The following is a 20,455-nucleotide window of genomic DNA, read 5'->3' as shown; positions in this document are numbered from 1 at the left end:
GCTTGCACCCTCTGTAACTTTCCCTGCCACTGCAGTCCAGCCTCTGGCCACTGTTTCCACCAAAGCTAGTAGGCATGGAGTGACTCCTAGCAGCTCACAAAAGCAAGCCTTTGACTCATAACTGAAACAGTTTTCCTACAAATAGTTTTCATGAGAGAGAGAGAGAGTGGCTTGTCTCTACATTTACTTGTAAAATAGCTCGTGCATCTAAAATCCTGACTCTTACTGCTGGAGACTGCAAAGGGCTGCTATGGCTTTTTTTCCTCTCCATGATTTTTCACCACGACTTGCTCACAATTTGCAAGAAAGAAGCGACGTCACATGTGTGTGCTGAGTGCCCTAACTCTAGCTGACACAGTAAACACTTCAAATTTGTCCCTTCTGTGTCTTCTCTGTTAAAAACCTGCTTGTATGAGCACCGGAGAGAGAAGGAAACAACAGAGAGGAACAGAGAGAGACCCTTTAAGCTAATGGGTAAGGAATGTGCATCGAGCTGCGCGTGGACTTCTGATGCCTCCAACTATTTGTTAAAAGGCAAAAGCAATACTTCCGACACACGTCCCTCCCCTCGCCTGCAATAGGCTCCCAAGAATAGCAACAGCCTGTGTCGCTGCAAAGGGCAAAGCCTTCTGAAATAGCAACAAAGTTGTTCACAAACCACTTTGTGGTTTGCCTTTGGTTTCAGCCCGCTTCAGCAACTTGTTGCCATGAGGAAAACAACCCGCGCTTTCCTTGCCGGCCGGGGAAGGGCTGCTGCCCTGTGAAGTTCTCCCGCCCCAAAGTGCGAAGGGGGTGGCCATGGTACCTGGTCAGAGCACGGAGGACGTCGGCCAGCAGAGCCAGACGATGAGAGCAAGGGAGGATGAGGAGAGCAGCAGAGGCAGCCGCCGCCACCGCCACGTCCGCCCGCTCCCGGCTGCAGCAGGTAAAGCTGGTGGCAGCCTGGGGGGAAGCAGCCCCCCAAATCCAGGGTGCTCTCGGGGCACCCTGTCTCGTTTTCTAAACAGTGCGAGAGGGGGGAATGTGAGTAAGGAAGGGAACCATCAGCTTCGCTTTTGAATCACAGCTGATGTGATACTTGCCCCAAAAGGCCTCAGTGCCACTGTCTGTGCATGTGCTGTCTGTGGTGTAAATCCATGTCCTTTAGAAAAAGAACCTGAAAAATCAGAGGACCTGTTGCTGTGTAAGATAACCACGGTGCTCCAGTCCTTGCCTGCCGGGGACCCGTTCGGCCTTTTTTGCTGAGCTGGAGGGCGGCCAGGCAAGCACTGCACCTGCTCATGCAGAGGGGTGGCACAGCGTGGGGGGACGGAACTCCCTTCTGCCTTCTCTCCCCTCTCCAGCAAGGAAGAGGGTTTCTGTGCCGATGCCCTGAAAAAACAACTGCAGAATTTCCTCTGCAAAAGGTTTCTGATTGCTGAAGCTGAATTTCATAGCCCTTTACCTTTGCTGTCCCACCCAGCCAGTTTTTCTAAGTTACAACATGGTTTTGTATCTTGAGTCTCTCTCACTGATGACAAGATCAAGGGGAAAACAACCCACAATTGTGACAGATCTCACCCACAAGACAGCTGTACCCAAACAGGAAAGCATAGTTGTAAGCCAGAAATTACTATGTCCCAATCAGGTTTTGTTCATTTAAAAATGAATGAACTGACTAAGCCGTGAATGTTCAAATACCACAGGCACAAATGCTTTGTTGGAGTGTAATAGTGATCAGTCCAGCAACATCGACAGATATCTGGAAGCAGAGCTTAATCAAGAACAGAAAGCCAGCTGGTCTGCAGACATAATTAACATTACCTTAGGGTATGGTGGGAGCAATGCACATGGCTATAGGATAGCATTATCAAAGGGAAGCACTGCAATTAAAAAAAACAGACAGCAAAGTTAACTGCAGCACAAAGGCTATGATCAGAAGAGTACATGCAAATTACACACTTGGCCTTAGCCTCAGAAATTAAAGCAGTAGCCAAGGAATTTATTATTACCTAGCTGGGAATGAAAAGAACTTGTTGATTCTTACTGGAAGATAACAAAACAAAATCCAAATACCATTTACTGTAGTGAAGGACTGGGCTGGCTACTGATGTAATGAAAATATGTGACAAAGCACTCAGAGAGATGGAGAGATGGCCAGGATGGGTCTGTCCAGGATCTGCGTTCCCTGCCTTTCCATCAGTGCCAGGGGTCTTTTGTTCATGAAATTCAAATAGTACTAACTCAATACATTCATCTGGCTTATACTGTACAAAATATACAATGCTTCCCACCATCACAGGAATTTAGGTGTGTGAAAATGTGCAATACATTAGCTTCCTTCTGCCTTCCTTTTTAGTTCAATTTACAAAATACTTGGCTTGGTTTTGCCTTTCATACCTGGGTGGGAGGAGTCACATTTCTCAAATAGGCATGATCCCACATGGCCCTGACACTAGTTTTGGGCAAATTTAATATTTTCTGAGATTTTCCAGCTCTGTTTGCAACATAACTTTGTCCCAAAGCCACCATTTGTTTCATCCCATAGGGTCTTGTAGGGTAACTGGTTTAGATCCCATGCTAGACTTCTAAATGGACACCTAGATCATATGTAGCCTAGCTAATAGGAGAAATGCACCTATTGAGCAGATACTGAATTGAAAGAAACCTCAGGAGTTAGAACAGATCTACAGGATAACATATATCTCCTTATGCCAGACAGAGAAAGTGACTGTGACAGCAAAGATTATGATGTCATGAAAATGGGATAATCGCCTTTTACAAGAAGCAAAACCATTATTTAATTATGCAACAATTTCCAACACATGCCATTAAATATTTATGCTACAAACTCACATGATCCACACACTATACACTTTAGCAAAATGCTCCTCTGAAGAAAACTTGGGGAACTTTAAGCACTATTTTCCTATAAAGGCAAAATTTCTGTATGTCAGACAGCACTCAGACGAGAAATACATTTTTAAATATGGCTTAAAGTTGACCTTTCAGGAAAATACTATTCTCCCCTTCCAAATTCGGACATTTCTTGCCTCATATTAAACCAAAGTCAACAGAAGAAAGCAGAATGTTGGAAAAGACTGTCAAGTCCCCTCGTCTTAAAACAGATGTGTTTGCATGGGTGACTCAAGGAAGGAATCCCCACTCCATCCCACTAGATTTCTGTACACACTCTGCATGTTCTCTTGGGAGAAAGGAAAGGAAAAAACACATCACAGAAATCTCAGTGTCTGGACTAACGTGGAGTGTGGTACTGTCAAGATGAGCTGGAAGGGCCTCCCAGGCACATTTCCCACAGCTTTTTTGCACATGAAGCAGGGGAAGGGTGGTGTTGCCCTGATCAGCATGCTTGCAGATCTTCCCTGGCACAGATCATTTATCCCTAAGGCTCATAAAGTACATACACAAACCAAATATTTTGTCTTTGGAAGGACTGTATTTTCCCAAATATGTGCTTAAAAATGGGTGAAGGGGCACACCCTATGTGGCCCCATCCAGTCTCATCAGCAGTACACCGTGCTATACTACAACTGTGCTTTGTCTCCTTTTCATGAACCAAGCATAAACATTTCCAGCAAATGTTCTTAAAGATAAGTTTGTTTGCCAAGTAGTGCTGCTTTTGACTTGAATAACAGTTGTGAGAAACCATTTTGTTTACATGGAGAAACTAGAGAATAGACTTTCCAATCACTTCTTACATACCAGCCACACACTCCTTAGGCATGGTGTTTGTTGCAGCCAGGAGAAATTTCTCTGGAAGGCAACAATAAAATATTTTATTCCCCTGGGCTGCACACTGACATGTATTTTTCAGGAATCTCATAAAAATAAGAGGAATACACATTTTAAGAAACTTTTTTTTGTAGAAAAATGAATGCCTAAGAACTGCAAGCAACATCATTAAAAGTGACACTTTAAAAGGTTGTGAGTACAACTTCTGCAATATGCTTTATCTGGTAATGTTAAAGCAAAACATATGCTGAAGTCAGAGGGAATTTTGTCTGGAGGAAGACCATGAAGGAAAATCAAGCAGAGATGTCAGGGTTTAACTCAGCAAGCAGTTCTGAGCAGGCAAGTCCTAGGTACACCAGTTGCAATGAAACTTCGTAGTGCTATAAGGATGTTTCTCAGCAGAATAGGCAGGAGACACTGAGTTAACTGCTGAGTTTGCTGCTGCTAATGCAGAAGGACAATATATCTGCCTTTGCATCGCATCAGAATCTACTTTTCATTCTGGGGTCTGCTTTAGACACAGCCCATTGCTATTTCTCTACAACTGTGGGCCTGTGTCACTTGGACACACTAACAAGGATACCAGTCAACCCAGTAAAAACAAACCAAAAAAATATTAAGACATTGGTCAAGCTGCTGTACTTGGAGAATCAATAAATATATGGCCTTGAGTGCTTCCCTATTAACTTCCCAGGTGTCCAAGCTCCACTCCCAGCTTGTACAGCCTCTCAGATCAAAAGCAAACAGTCACCTTGGTTGCGCTAATCTGTGGGCCACAGGCTGAGGAGAGTACGGTCTGGATTGTAAAGAACTGTGCTGATGATGGGCTCTGTCAAGATATTTGACTTGGCACTGTCATTCTGAATTGGAAAGTGGAACCATACAAAACAGACAGCTGCCATTTAAAAAATTAAAAGCCATGCAGGGCATAGAATTCAAAGTATCAATAGGAGACACTGTTCACTGTTTCTGCTGGAGAGCCTTAAACTCAGATTTTTTCTCTCTGTTACTTAACATTTTTTCTTAATTGCCTGGAATAAGATAATAATGGATTATTTGTGGCTGATAAAGGTGACAGGAGATTAATAAATGGGATATGTAACTGGCTGAATGCAATTCGGATGGCTTGGCCTGCTGACTGTGAGTGAATGTGCTGTCTGGGGCTCCCCTCTGCTAACTTTAGATATCTGCATCTGAGCAAGCTGCACAGACTACTTTTGTAGGCAAAGGTGAGAAGTAGGCATCTTACCTACTTTGGACATCTAGAAGTGCCTTTTTTCACAAGAAGAAATCTAAAGATGCTATAGATCTCTCACAGTTATGTAAGTTGAGCCCATCCTATGTGTTTTAATACAGACAAAGGTAAAGAAATTTGAAGTCTTACCTAGGATGCACAAAGGCGGGCCACAGTTAAAGGAAAGGCAGTGCCTTGGAAGGAACCCAGCCAGAAAATAAGTCAGTTGTCCTGGATGACACCCATCACAAGATGAGCTCCTGCATACAGATGTCTATGACAATCCTTAGATGCTCAGAGAGGGAAATGTTCATCAGGAGCAGGAACAGTTATGTGAAGTTCCTATCTGGCACTGTGCAACCACTGCAGGAGAACTGCATCCAACTCACAATTTATTGAAGGAGTTGATAATATGGATAGAGTTCAGAGACCAAGGCTTTGGATACTTAAGAGACTGGTAAACTTGTAAAACCTTACAGGCTAAATAGCTTATCAAGGAGAGATCTGTACGATGACTCCATGACAGGCTATAATTTTTTACTTAGTGAACACAGCTAAGTGCAGGCAAATGGAAAGTGGGATCTGATGGCTGGAAGCTAAAGTTGCAGAAATTAAGTCTAAAAATAACTTAAAGATAATTTATAGTGAAAGCAATTAACCATTGGGACAACTTGTGACTTAAAGTCATTGATGTTTAACCACTAGCCATTTTAAAATCAAAGCTGGATAAATTAAATGGCATAGTTAAAAAAAAAAAGTCATTTAAATGTGTCTGAGAGGTTATGTTGTGCTGTTTGTGAGTATCAGACCGGATGACCACATTGGTCTCTTTTAGCTTCATAATATATAAATTGAAGTAAAATCTTTGGTTAAATCTACATGGTTCAGTGATGTACTACATATATAAATACAGAGATATCTACAAATACCAGCACTGCGCTGTAGTTTGGGCAGAGCATTGTGATCAAATTAGCAGGGTAGCTTCTGATACACAAGTTCATTCATTTGGCACAATGCTGTGTTGTTACCAACTGTGATTTCCAGCCAGGATTAATTGAAAGGGTATATTTTCCAGATCCAGTAATAAACAGCAAGTAGGCAAGTAAATAATATAAAGAGGAGGGAGAAATCAGGTTCTGCAATGATACTGGGTGCACTCAGTAGCTCAGGGCTACTGCTTCTTGGCTTCTGCTCGGCTCAAAGGGAGTGAGCCAAGAGCCAGATAGGAGAGCTAATAGGTAATACTTATCTTAATAAACTTAATGGGCTTATGCATCTTCCCTGATGCTGGAGGCACAGCTTATATTCACAGTTATACTCTGCTGCCCTCCAAAATAACCTGTCCTCCCGTGGAGTGGCTGTAGGGCATGATAGTGGGCTCACCAGTGAGCCAAACTGCTTCTGGGAACTGTGAGGAGTGTGCGAGGTGGCTCGGGGAACAGCCATGCCAGGGACATGCCAGCAATTTAGTAGGGTAAGTGGCCACCTGCCAGGGTCTGGGCCTGAGCTCTGGCACTGTTTATTTTCGTAATGCAGATGTACTGCAAGGGGTGCATCTCTCTTCACAATTTGCTTTAGAAGTGTAATATCTGTCAAATGGAACTGCTCCTCACCAATATACTCAAAACTTATTGGCAAGGAACTCCAGGCAGTCAGCATGATCAAAGAGCCTTAATGCCTTAGAAAAATAAGCTTAAAATAAACAAAGTCTGTGTATCATTTTCAATTAGACCATATACCACTTTCCAGCCAAGCTGGAAAGTACTTGTTCCAGGAGAATTAGCTGAAATACGGGCTATGCTATGCTGCAAAAGCTACCTCTCCTCATCTCTCCAGCTAACCAGAAAATAAGAAGTCAATTTACTCTTTTTCTAGTGGAGTGGCAGCCAACATCATGATGAGAGGAAAATCATGCTGGGAGAAAGAACATGACCAACAATAACAAACTGATATATTCCTCAAGGTTTAGGGTGCAAAAGGCTTCACAGTTAGTAGAACATGATCAGTCAAATCTATCTTGCAACAATAAACAATGAAGCAGAGTTGTATAAAATGAGTTTGTTTTAAAGTGGACATTCAAAGGCATGTACTCTCCATTTGGTTTGTTTTCACCATCTGTTTTTTATTCCTGACATTGTGGCTGTCATAAAATATGCAAAATATTTGATCCTGATATTCCAAAGAATCTGAGATTAGTGATAAGCAAAGCCCAGAAAGTTCATGGATTTTTACCTCAAAGATTGGTTTCCTTAGAATATCCCAGACATCTGGATCAGCCTGGTGTTCAGTGGATAAGTTTCCATTTGAGATTAACACTGCTGGTACCAGCAGCCTTCATGGCATCCTCAGGCAAAGTAAAGGAATTAGTAAGTGGTGAGTGAAAACTTGCCACTTATTCAAGTCAAAGTGAAGCAATTTGGCTGTGAAATTACTGCTTTCCTCACCCATGGTACGATAATTGTGTGGACAAGACTTCCTCAATTCAGTACAGGAAAAACAGTAAGAAAGTCTCAAGGCAAAAATTGCTTTCTTACCAAAAGTTTGTGTTATCAGTGTTGCCTTTTGCAATGATATTCTAAAGGAAAAAGGTTTAATTATTTAGGGCCTAATCAAAACCTTATTATCTTCTGATCAGGAAGACAGGGAATGCAAAAAGAGGGCTAAAGAGGCCTTGATATGATTTTTTTTTTCTTTCAAAAATAGCCTTTTATGTCATCACTGTGGCTGGGCTTGTATGCACCTAACTGCTTTACAAAAGTTACAAAAAGATTTTTTGGTATTCTATATTAAATAAAGTTATTATTAGTTGTCAGGATGTTGAAGATGTCACACTTTCAAGTTTTTGTGTTTTGTTTTGTTTAATTTTTTTTTTTCTCTTATTTCAGGCTGTGGAACATTTACTTTTCTGTCTTCTGCTGTTGCTGCTATAAGTGGACTTCTGATGGGTTATGAGTTGGGCCTTATCTCTGGAGCTATTCTTCAGATGAACAGCATATTAACACTTTCCTGCAAAGAGCAGGAAATTGTTGTAAGTTCCCTGCTCTTTGGGGCCTTATTTGCTTCCCTTACTGGTGGATTCCTGATAGACCAATTTGGAAGGAGACTTGCTATTATTATTGCATCATCTTTACTTGTGTTGGGGAGTCTGGTTTTACTGCCCTATGAATCATACGGGGTACTCATTGTGGGACGGATTGCCATAGGCATTTCCATATCATTATCATCAATTGCAACATGTGTGTATATTGCTGAGATCGCCCCACAGCACCGAAGAGGCCTCCTCGTATCGTTAAATGAACTCATGATTGTGATAGGCATTCTTTTTGCCTATATTTCAAATTATGCCTTTGCCAGAGTATCTCATGGCTGGAAGTATATGTTTGGCTTTGTGATTCCATTAGGTGCCTTGCAAGCTATTGCCATGTATTTCCTTCCTCCGAGTCCTCGGTTTCTTGTAATGAAAAATAACGATGAAGCTGCAAAAAAAGTACTGGAGAGGCTACGGGAAACATCAGATGCTACTAAAGAACTTACTGTAATCAAGTCTTCCCTGAAAGATGAACATCAGTATAGTTTCTTGGACCTGTTTCGTTCAAAAAACAACATGAGGGCCCGAATGTTGGTAGGACTCACTCTAGTCTTTTTTGTGCAAACAACTGGGCAACCCAACATTTTATTTTATGCATCGACTGTTTTGAAGTCAGTTGGGTTCCAGAGCAATGAAGCTGCCAGCTTGGCTTCAACTGGAGTTGGAGTGGTTAAAGTGGTCAGCACGGTCCCAGCCACAGTTTTTGTGGATCAAGTTGGAAGTAAAACTTTTCTGTGTATTGGCTCCTCTGTTATGGCAGTATCATTGGTCACTATGGGCTTAGTGAACCATAATATACATGTGAATTTCACCAGTGTCTGTAGAAGCCAATCTCCAGAGGAATTTTCTCTCCAGAGACCAGGAAACCTCACTGGTGTCACCAATGGGAGTCTCGAGGACCTCTTTGCTAGCATGGCTTCACCAGAAAGATTGTCATTTGATGCACAGAGAAGCCCAGGTGTTGCCAGGACAGGAGAACTCAACAGGACTGCCCTGGCAGGAGGCAAAAGCACAACAGAGTCCCACGTGGGAACCGAGGAGGTTCCTGTTGTCCTGAAATGGCTCTCGCTGGCCAGCCTGCTTGTTTATGTTGCTGCATTTTCCATAGGACTTGGACCAAGTAAGTGTTTCATTTTTCTTTCTTTTTGAAACGGTTTACTTACAAGTGGATTAAATGTTGGGAAAACAAGCCCAGCTCAGCACCAGGCAGTTCCCAGGTTGGGCAAAGCAGTGTTTTCTGGTAATAAGTGCAGGTATTGTCATAGACCATCTTGTGGGCCTGGGGTATACTTTTTGGGAAGAAATCTTGCCTGTTATGGCCAGTGGCCTAATCTCCCTTCAGTTCAGTGAAATTAACTGTTCCTCTTCAGTGACGTTAAGAACTTCTGTGAACTTTGTACAGCAAAATTATGGGGCCCTGGCTATCTTTCCTCTTCCTAGTCTATTAGGTCCTCACATTGGGAAGATTATGTTGTGGATATTTGCTACTGCTAACTCAAACTCAAGATAATCATAAACTCTAGACCTCAGTATAGTATGACACCATCAAACCCATGAAATGCCAGCATGCCTGAGTCCTGCTGAGGATCTGATCCCCTGACTAAATAATAGTCTTCAGATACGGAAAGGACATTCAAGATGTCATAGTTCATTGGCAAACTGCAGTGTCATCACCACTACCTGTGCTGAACAGCACAAGTGGCAGAACACAAAGGCACATCACTGTACAACTGATATACTACTATAGCTGCCATCATATTTGCATCATACCCGCTCTTTCCAGAGAAGAATATGTCTGCCATTCCCTGGGACTAACAATTCTGTCTCTCCATTTTTTTTTCTTTTGTTTTGATAGCATTTGCATGTTATTGTACTTTGAAGGGGTTGATTTTATAAGCCATACTGCAAACCCTGCATACATGGAGTCCATTATTTATTAACTGACTTTATGTGCTTTTGTGCCCTGGCTCAAGCTTGCCTTGCAAACACACTGTACTCCTGCTGCACTATTATGATTAAAAGCTTGCCACAAGAATACAACCCAACAATTGCACTAACAGCAACTCCCCTGCAGTATTTATTTATTTTAAACATTGCTCACCGGGAGAGCCGCGTGAGATAAGCATTCATTGCTGGGGCAGCAAGCTTGACTGTGTTATTGTAGCGTTATTCCCTCCCTTACAGACCATCTTGGGGATGGATTCTGCTTTCCATAACATAGGTTCAAAACCAGGGTTGCAGCCCTAAAAAGAAAATGTTTCTTGAGATTTTACTTGGGTGTTTTGAAGACACTGTTAATGACACCCAAGGCAGGGGCACACACTCAGGCTTGGCCTCCTGTTGAAAGCTGCTTTCCTGTTGACCTGGCTGTAAAGGGGTTCATGGCCATTTGAGTTGGCCTAATGTGAAGTTAATGATAACCACATCGAATTTCTTGAGGGCTATAGAAAATGAGGTGTGTTTGCCAGGCTAATTTGAGAAGTCTTTGAGGCCCATGCTTGTTTTCTGATTTCTGTTTCGACTTAAGAGCACAGATGCTCTCAAACACCAAATGGGAAAGAACCGGCACCATCTCAGCACCAGCATGTTGAAATCACATATGATAAAGTCATGGTGAGGCAATTTAAACTCACATGCACTTGTATAGCAAGTGAAAGCCAGGTCTAGGAGAGATAAAGGTATTTCAAATTGCAGGTAAACACTTTCAAGACATTTCCATGCCTTTAAAAGTACACTATTCATTTAAAATTGACAATGTATAGAAAATGCAAGGGTAAGAGAATCAAGAGATTATTGGAATCTGCAAAGGATCTATTGTGGTTAAATAGTCTGGGTTGTGACGTGAGGTTATGATTTCTGTCTCATATGCAGCCTTCCGCATCTGCTGCTTGGAGTCCATATCCTTGGAAGTGTTTGAAAAGCCTAGCTTTCTTACTGCCAGTGTGCTTTTCTTGGTGTGAAGGAAAAAAAAAAACCAAACAACCAAAAAAAAAAAAAAAAAACCCACAAAAATATCATGAACCCCTCTGCTTATATAAAGTAAACAGTTTTAACACGTTTACGTTACTCATCTCTAAATCTGATCTGTGGTCTGAACCAGACCATTAGTCATTGTCTGCTCTGCAACAGGAGGGGGGCATCGAGGGGGCTGCACTTGCTGGCTGCCGTGGCCAGGCAATGCCCAGGTGCCTGGGGACAGCAGTACTGTAACCTCCACACCACTATATTTTCAATTCAAAAATCTCATATTCCACACAATGTCTGCCCATCCTGCTGGCTAAATGAAGGTGGTGCTAGGGATGTGTCTGTTTGTAACCTACAGACCAAATCAGCTTCTTTGGGACTAAGAGCAGAGAGGGTCTTGCTCTTTTCCCACCACCTCACAAAGCCATTTCTGGAACAAATTCACTCACTTTATTTTGAGAGGACACTGCATTATGTTCTGTAGAGATAAAGGAGAGTTTGTTTAGTGCCACTTGGAAAATGGCACACTCTTCATAGGGCAGATCATGCAACCTAAGCTCTACAATCTTTTTTTAAGTACTTTTTCCTTTTTTTTTCCCCCCTTCCTTTTTTTGGGGGGGATTCTGGTCAAAGAGCTAGTTACAGTCCAGATTTATGTAGCAGGCATATATAAACATTGTATTTTTCCATTATTTGTCTTTTGTCTCAAAATTACATGAAGTAGATGGATTTTTTAATTAACTAAAGATATGCTAAATATATTTATCCCCATCTATCAACGCACGCAGGCATCACAGTGATGAGCACTCAAAAATAGACAGTGAGAGATAAAAGCCATTTTTGCATTATAAAAGGATTCTCAGACTAGAGAACATGTTTAGTCACTTTTATGATTGTGAGGTGCTCTGTATTTATATCACCATCCCTTAGGGAAGATGAAAGGAGTATTTCTGCTGCTCTGTTTTGGGTTAATTATGTTTGATGAACTGCGATTCTACTGCTTGTTCACACTCAATTTCACACAATTATGAGGACATTTTGTAGGTGCAACAAATCACTGTTGCACCACAGCGTGCAGAACAGCACAAGCTGTCTCTCCAGGAGTGTTTGCAAAGGCGTTTCAAGGCAGCTGTTAGCTAAGGGGACTTACTTGACACCCATCTTTGTCTTGAGTTACCTTTGTTTGTGTATCAGAAAGGGCAACGAGGATCAGCAGCTCTCACCAGGGAAAGATACCTGCAGAGCCCAAGAGAAACCTTTCCCTGACGGCCATGTGAAGGGGTGAGGAGTGCAAGAGGGGCTCTTCATTGTTTCCAGTGCATGTTTGAAGGAGAGGCATTCAAACCTTCTCTCTTTGGAGGGGGGATCAGGAGAAATCTGAGCCTCACAGAAATGCTGTTATGCCTTGCACAGGGAGCAGTGAGTGCAGGCTAATGAGTAGACTGCAGCGTGGAGGTAGACGACCAATTCGTCACCCAAGCTAAAAGCTCAGTGTGACCCTGGAAATTAATTTAAAATTAATTAAATTAATGCTCTGTTCAAATGACTTGAGGGAAAAAAATAGTAGTTCTTTCTTATAAAGAGGTGCCAACTTCCTCACTCACACTGTTGTGTCGTACAGTGTGTTGAGCTGCAGGAACTAGGAAAGCCAAACTCCTGGAGTATCAGACTTATTTTCTAAAATAAGGCTGCAAATGTGGGACTCTTGGGGTTGGATGGAGCATGTGCAAGAGAGTTCTTTTGGTTAACAAGGGTAGGGCAGCTTTAGCCTTTCTGAAACAGGATGGATGCTCAGAGCCCTGCTGTTGTCTTCATGGTTCTGAAGAACAAAATTCAGATTCAAGTATCAGATGGCACCTGTTACCAAAGATCTGCTTTTCTGCCCTGATCATCTCCTTTTGCACCATTTAGGATCAAAGACTAAATAGAGACAATTTCCTTCCATATTTCCCTAAATATCCCCTGAGTGAGGAAGTCTCACTGAGTGATGTCACCAACGAGTAGCTGAAACAAAGACGGTAGCACCATACGCATTAACACAGGGGTGCAATTGTGGAGGCAATCCTCTTTATTGAGCAAAAATCAGAAGGGCTCAAACAAGTCCTAGGCTGAGAAGCAAGAAACACAAATTCAGTCTGGACCAAAGAGAACATCTGTTTTCTCAGACTGAATTTGTTCGAGCAAGTAAAAAGCAAGTGAGCAAAACAGGACTTGGCCAGTACCTCTTTACAGGTATTCTGGGAGTGCAGTTCAAGGGGATCCATGCACATTGCAGGGATTTTTTTCTGTGGAGTGAGGAGCACTTGTATTGAGAGAAGGATGTCAAATGTGTGCATTTGGACTGCATGTATGGCATTGGTGCCTTACACAAAAGAGCTGTTCTTCCTCTGTTAGTCCTTTAAATACATTTCTGCATAACAAAGCAAAGGCATTTAGACAGTTGGCCAATGAACTTTGGGGTAATCTGCTGGTGCAAATCACATCAACTCTTCTGATGCTGAACCAGAGCACCTACAAGTGGGACTGACAACCTCCATCTTTGTGTGGCTCTCCAAAGCTAAAGGTCAAACTCTTAGAGCTTTTCTCTTGGAGATCATTGCAGGCTCCTCTTCCAGGGGACTCTTCAGAGCTGCAGAAGTATTTTCTGGGTTTCAGGGCTTGGCACAAAAAATACCACATATACCCACCCATGTAGATATGAAATCTGAAAAAGAAAAAAAAAAAAAGAAATTTTAACATATTTGTTGTCAACAAATAAGTACCTAACAGGGTCTTGGAGGAGGGATTTAGAATGTACTGCAAACCCTGCTTTTCTGCATAGCTATTACAGTCCCACTGAAGCACAGCTTTTGTGAGTGGGTGCTTGTAGGACTGACAATGCTTTGGTATTGACTAAAACTTGTTAAGCAGTGGAATTAAATAGCCATCTCAGACATGAAACCAGCTGGCTGTGGGAGCACCTTTCCAGTGCCCAAGGCTGTGAAGTCCAGACCTGTACTAGATGAAGAGCATGTCGGAGGACCATGTACTAGGGGAGGGTGAGCACAGGATCCACAAAATTAGGGGCAGCCTGGAGACAGTGGTTCCCTCCAGGGTGTCTCCCCAATGGACTCTCAGCTGCTGACTCACAGGTACCTTGGACTGAAGCTTCCCCCTCATTTAGGGACCCTAACATCTCCCTTCTCTCTGTGTATGGGCGCAGAGGCATGTAAACTGCCTGACTGAAGTTAGCAAGCACATACAAAGCTGTTTGGGGAAGCACAAGAGAGGGACAGACAAATCTCCATAGTTTGTGGTCACTACAGTCACTTTCTTCATCAGGAAACCTGGCATCACAGCCAAGGCTCAGAAGGTAGGTGACTTCCCTTCTCAGTTTCCTGTTGCTAAAGACTTCTTTGTGTCTGCTTTCCATTCAGCTTTAACCAGGATGCTTGAGGTTTGAGCACCCATAGGATCCTAGCGCAGAGAAGGGCGGCAGGCCACCAAGCCACCCTTGGGTTCCAAGTTTCACACTGATTAAATTCCTCCTTCATGAGGGACTTGGGGTTGTGGCTTTTTGTCCCCCAGCCTGGGTCCCCCCAACAAGGGGCAGTGACTATACTCTCCAGCAAGCCCTGCTGCAACGCACCATCTCGCTGATGTGGGATCTCTCCATGTGGCTTGTCAGCCCTAGGAGGAGCAAAAATCATACAGGGAAGTGAGTGAAGGCAAGCCCTTAGTGAGAACAAATCATAAGAGCAAATTTTTACTGATGAAAGACTAGTGTGGAATGAGAGATGTCCATTTCTGGTTTAAAACCGGGCATATTTGCGTATATGTGTCATGTATAATAGAGTTAAATTTCTATCAGCTCGAATGAATGGTTTAAACCTGAGCTAATTTATACCTAAAGTGGAAGACATGGTTCAACATGTTTGGAAATGTAATGGATGTGGGAGCTAGATTCCTCAGGTATATCAACAAAGGGAAATATTCTCTCCACCTAAGGGGGGCTTTCAGACCCTGGCTTTCTGACCTTTCCTTTGGCACAGTCTTCCTTTCTTCACTCACTGTTGTGGGAATTTAGGGTGATCAGGAACCTAAATTAGACTGTGTGATAGCATTCCACATGTAACATACTTTAACTTTTGGTCAGCCCTGGTCAGGCATTTGGACTAGATGATCATTGTAGGTCCCTCCCAAGTGAACTATTCTATTCTATTCTATTCTATTCTATTCTATTCTATTCTATTCTATTCTATTCTATTCTATTCTATTCTATTCTATTCATTTCCATGTAAAGACCCATCTGTTTTGTCTACATCTTCTTGTGAACTGATGAAATCATTGAAATGCAGTTTTAAACCAGAGTTTGGGAGAGTGGGGAAGATGGAAGAAGGATCAGGCAAGAAGGATCAGGGAGGACAGAAGAAAGCTCAAGGGTTCACAAGAAAAGTGAAATCCATAGAGGTGGGGAAGGAAACAAGTACCTCCTTAAATCCATCACTGTCCTTCTTAGGCAATCTTACCTGGTCTGTGGGGGTCTTTCCTGATGTATTTTATTGGACTGAGTATGCCAAATCCTGGAGCTGAAACATACCCCTAAAGCTCAGAGAATTACACTGGAGAAAAATTTGGTCCTCTTGATTTTGCTCCTGTGACTCTTAGATTAACTGGCTACCTGAGTTAAAGCACGATTCATTAGCACAGTGAAATGCAGAACACTTTTTGCCTTTCACCTGTCACTAAACGCATCTGTAACAAAACCCAGAACAGCTGGTTTCACATATGACACTGAACAGTCCAGTGACTCAGTTACAGAGGTTATGTCTCTTGCCACCCTTATGATCCAGCTTGCATAGGACTGCTTTTTCTCTGCCCCAAAATGCTCTTGGACTTACTCTTAGCCACAAAACCCTCTACAAGAAACTGCAAAACCTTGTGGGAAAGAGAACTGTCGGTGTGGCAATTCTGATGCTTCATGGATTTAGTCGTTCCTGTGTTTTGAAGCATCGCAAGCTGTATGGCCTTGCACTAGCTTGGAAAACACTAGTAGAAAGATAGGGATATCTAGAATTCACATCAACATCTTTGGCATTAGAACACTGTTTCAGCCTTTTAGAAAACATATGGTACTTTTATAAATTTATAGTGCACATGAATTTGATGTCAACAGGCACTCATGATCAACGTTGCCTTGCATGACATTTGTTTGCAATGGTATTTCTTTTTAGCTTCTACTTTTTGTAGAGCAGCTGTGGCCTGGCTTTAAATTTCACAGAAATGAACAGCATCAATCTTACACTGTTTTGTGGTTTATTCTGGAAAAAAGAGATAGCGGTGGGGATTAAATAAAGTGCTCAAAAATAAGCAAGTGCTTAAATGCTTTGTTGGATCTGAACCAGGATAATAAACCTTGGAAATGTGCATGTTTCACTGAGAGCCAGTACAGAAAGCCCTATTTTAGTTAATTAAAAGATTATCTTGGATTCTTTGTTTTATGACAAGATTCCTAGCACTGTTCATTTGTACTGAATCATTTTTTAATGCATGCATCCATGTGGTTTGGATCTGACACTCCTAGCATTTATCTAGCTCATTATTCCCGTGCTATTCAAATGGTGTCTCGTGTGGCCTTTATTTCACACTGTGTCTGTACTTCCAAGCTGCAGCAGAAAGACAAGGCAGGCCAAAATGAAAAATAAGGCAAGCATTGTGAATTGGTCACTTGTCCCTGTTTCCTTGCCCCAGACAAGGTTTATCCCAAGCCCCAATCTTAACGTGTCAGCTAACCCAGGAATGGTTTGACTTTTCACAGGCTGGTTGGTAGTACTGAAGTGGAAGCCAATTGAAGTTATTTTTGGAAAGTTGGGTGCTGAATTACAGGATTTCAAACTGCAGGAGGTGTTCATAGAATCATAGAATGGTTTGGGTTGGAAGGGACACTAAAGATCATCTAGTTGATGATCCCCCTGCCATGGGCAGGGACACCTCCCACTAGACGAGGTTGTGCAAAGCCCCATCCAATCTGGTCTTGAACATGTCCAGTGATGGAGTATCCACAACTTCCCAGGGCAACCTGTTCTAGTGACTCACCATCCTCACAGTTAAGAACTTCTTCTTACATCTAATCTAAATCTACCCTCTTCCAGTTTGAACCCATTACCCTTCATCCTATCACTACAAGCCTTTGCAAAAAGTCCCTCCCCAGCTTTCTTGTAGGCCCCCTTCAGATACTCCAGGCTGAACAACCCAAATTTTTCTCTGAAATACCTGTCAAATGCCATAATCTTATCTAACCTGATAGATCCTGCAGGTTTGGGAGACTTTTCTAGGTGTGGAAAAGGTCATAATAGGGAAAAAAAATGCTTTTTCAGTAATGAGACATGGCAATGTCAGTGGGAGATTTGCCTTAATTATTTTAGGATTCCATTCTGCAAAGAGCAGAATAGCCTTGTTCAACTCCGAGACTAAATTTAAACTATATACTGAGGTGCACACCTGAAATCTGAGATGTCATTTTCACTGACATCTGTGTTCCTGTTCATAATTTTAAGTATGTGAATGAGGGAAAGTCTTGGAGATCAGGCTAAGAGCTTTCCCTTCTGAAAGACAGCACCATTGGTACTATGAAAAGAGAGAGTGACAGCACCATGTCCCAGCCAACGTCCCGAGTCTCTGCAATGACAGTGGTTCAATCTGCTGTTGCTGAGCACAAAATATGGCCCTCCAGGAACTACCTAGAAAAGATAGGGGACTACCTTGGTGTACTATGTTCCACTTAACAGCTGAGTCAATATTTTAATCTTGGTGCTCTGGATTACATATAAATATCTCTCTACTAATAATTGTACATTAATAAGCCTACTGACACAAAAGCACTGCTTAAGAGGAATGGCTCCTGTGTCTATAATTAGGCATAGTCTTTAAGTTTAGCTCAGGTTAGTTAGTAGCCTCTGGCCAAAATTAAGCATTTTACCTCCAGACTCACTTTATTAAAAAAATCCAGACAATGAATGTTACAGTAATTCTAACTAGTAACTGGGCCTAACAATCATCTTCCGTTCCATAGGGACATTATCTTCTGTAAAGAGGTGCACTGCCAAGCAAGTCTAGCACACCACCTCGTACAAGCTTTCATAAGACAGTAAAGACTGCCTATCATTAGACAAATTTGTCCTTACTTTGTGGGTCAAGTGCTGCATTGAATCATTTAGTAAATAACAGTGACCTTTGATAATAATATCAGACAATGAAAGATTTTACATTAGTTTCCTTGACTGTATTCTGGGAGAGAAGATCATTGTGACACTGAAATCTACAAAATAAGTTTATAGGGCATATGTCAAGCTTCATAAACCCAGTTTCCTTTGGGAGAAACTGGAATTTTTTAGATCTGATCTTGGACCAGCTTTCTGCAAAAACTAGAACTGTCAGTAGGAATTCAAGTGCAAAGACGGTATTTTATTTCACTCATAAAGATCATCAAAATAAAACATGTATTAGAAAATACGACAAAAGAGTTCTGCCAGGAAGGTAAAAATGTGCAATCACATAACTTACTTGCATTGCTGAGGAAGGTGTAGACTGGCAGCCAAAGTGCAAAAATCACGGCTTGATGGTAAGTCAGCACATGAAGTCAGGATACTGTTTGGCAGTATCCATGGCATCTGAGTTTCTGTGTCACATTGAGCTCTGAGAGGAAAGCCAGGAAGATTTCCTCAAAGGGAAGGGCAACACAGGAGGGCACTCAGCCTCTGTTTCCTTTGAAAATCAAACCTAAGTGTAGAGAACTCTTTTGAAAGGAGAACTGAAAAACACTTTGTGGTGGGCAGACCCAGAGCCTTCACACCTTCCTCCTGGCTGCCTCCCTCCAGCAGCAACCAAAGCAAAGCATGAGCAGAAGAGACCCGTGAGGCACTTGAAAAAAAAATGGATCACTGCAGGTCTCTCACAAAATAAGTCACTGTTGTAAAAGGTTCTATATCCTTTCCACAGGGAGTTTTGTAAAGCATATGCACAACTCTTTATTTTGCAAGAGCAAAGGCTTAAATTGCCTCCAATTGCTCTTTTCTGTTGTGCTCCCTCAAGGACCATCATTAGCCCTTGGATACTGGAAAAACAGGTTCATTTACCCCACCTAGCTGATAATTTCTCCTCTCCATACTTTTTAGAAGTGAGATGTGGAATAATCTGAACTAATTCAAGCACAATTACCTTGTGCATTAAAGCCTCTGGCCTCTGCAGTCATTTCTCTGCAAATGCCTTAGAGGATTATCCTGGATTCAATATTCTGAACAAATAAACACCTACATCAAGAATACACATATCAGGTTTTAATTAAATAGCTTTTTTTTTTTTTAATGGCAGTATGTGATTTATTAGGATAAGCACATTCTCTCTTGAAAGTTTGTTTTATTTTTTTTTCCCTTTTTCTCTCTCTTTTTAATTTCTGCTTGCCCTGAAATTTGTTCTGTCTTGATGGGACAGTTTGAACATAAAAAAGGATGAGAGACAGTGGCTGTGAAATCCAGTTGCAAATAAATTTCTCATGTCATCCATCAATTCAAATCAACTTCTACTAGGGGTACAGACCATTACATACATGCTTATAGTAAAGCTACGATACACCCTACTGATGTATTTGTAGCTGAGTACTGTTATTGAGCAAGATGGGCCACAGATTGCATTGACTAAGATAATTCTACCATTCCTAGATCCTTCTACATATATCACTTCTTAGCCAGTAGATCTTCTAAGGGTAATCACTGTCTATAAGAAAGTTCTTGTTTGTGACTACATTTTTGAGCTGAAAATGAACGGTAATTGAAGATCACTGAAGATAGATTTAAAAATATATCAAACAGCTTGCATGAAAAAGGAAAACCCATACCAGACATTACATTTTTTTTTAAGTTCACAGAGATGAAAATTCCAATAGTAAAATAAATAAATAAATAGATGTGGGCTTACAGTGGTGAGAAGATTAGGGAAGCAAAGACGGCTGGGGAAAATCAGAGGTGACATACATCTTACCCCCCTCCTTCTCAAGGGGTCCAGAAAACAGAGGAAGAAGGTAATGTGTTGGCCCCACAGTCTCTTCCCTCAAAACTCTCCTACTGCTCTAACATAAACTGGAGGAGGCATGGCTGAAGGGCAATTTCTGTGGTGCACTGCAAGTTTCCCTAAAAAAAAGCACACTTAGAGTGTTCAGCCTCAAGTTCAGTACCAGAAGAAAAGAAAAAAAAATTAAGATTTGCCACACCATATGATCTTCTTTTGGATCATCAATGGTATCAGGTATCAGGTGTCTTGCAACGAGTAGTATAGAGCTGTTCAGAGAGAAATGTCTCAGAAGCTATAGAACGAGGTACATATTGCCTTCACCTTCAGAGATCATGATGCAGCCAGAATCATGAGACTAGCTGGGGCTTCTCCTGACTCCCCTATCACTCAGC

At 41.9% G+C, this 20,455-nt stretch overlaps 1 protein-coding gene across 1 annotated transcript in view; it reads left to right on the top strand.

Annotated features, from left to right (window-relative positions):
• The first annotated feature begins 674 nt into the window (after window positions 1-674).
• SLC2A12 (solute carrier family 2 (facilitated glucose transporter), member 12) overlaps window positions 675-20,455 on the top strand; it is a 30,354-nt gene continuing 10,573 nt past the window's right edge. The window contains exons 1-2 of the mRNA XM_008939615.1: window positions 675-925; window positions 7,852-9,174. Of these exons, the coding sequence (XP_008937863.1) occupies window positions 799-925; window positions 7,852-9,174 (1,450 nt within the window). The 5' untranslated portion in view covers window positions 675-798. The remainder of the gene's footprint in view (window positions 926-7,851; window positions 9,175-20,455) is intronic.

This window comes from Merops nubicus, unplaced genomic scaffold (assembly GCF_000691845.1).
Source record: "Merops nubicus isolate BGI_N331 unplaced genomic scaffold, ASM69184v1 scaffold15334, whole genome shotgun sequence".
Classification (NCBI taxonomy): domain Eukaryota; kingdom Metazoa; phylum Chordata; class Aves; order Coraciiformes; family Meropidae; genus Merops; species Merops nubicus.
Note: the sequence above shows the minus strand (reverse complement) of the source record. Positions and strands in the feature narration are given on the sequence as shown.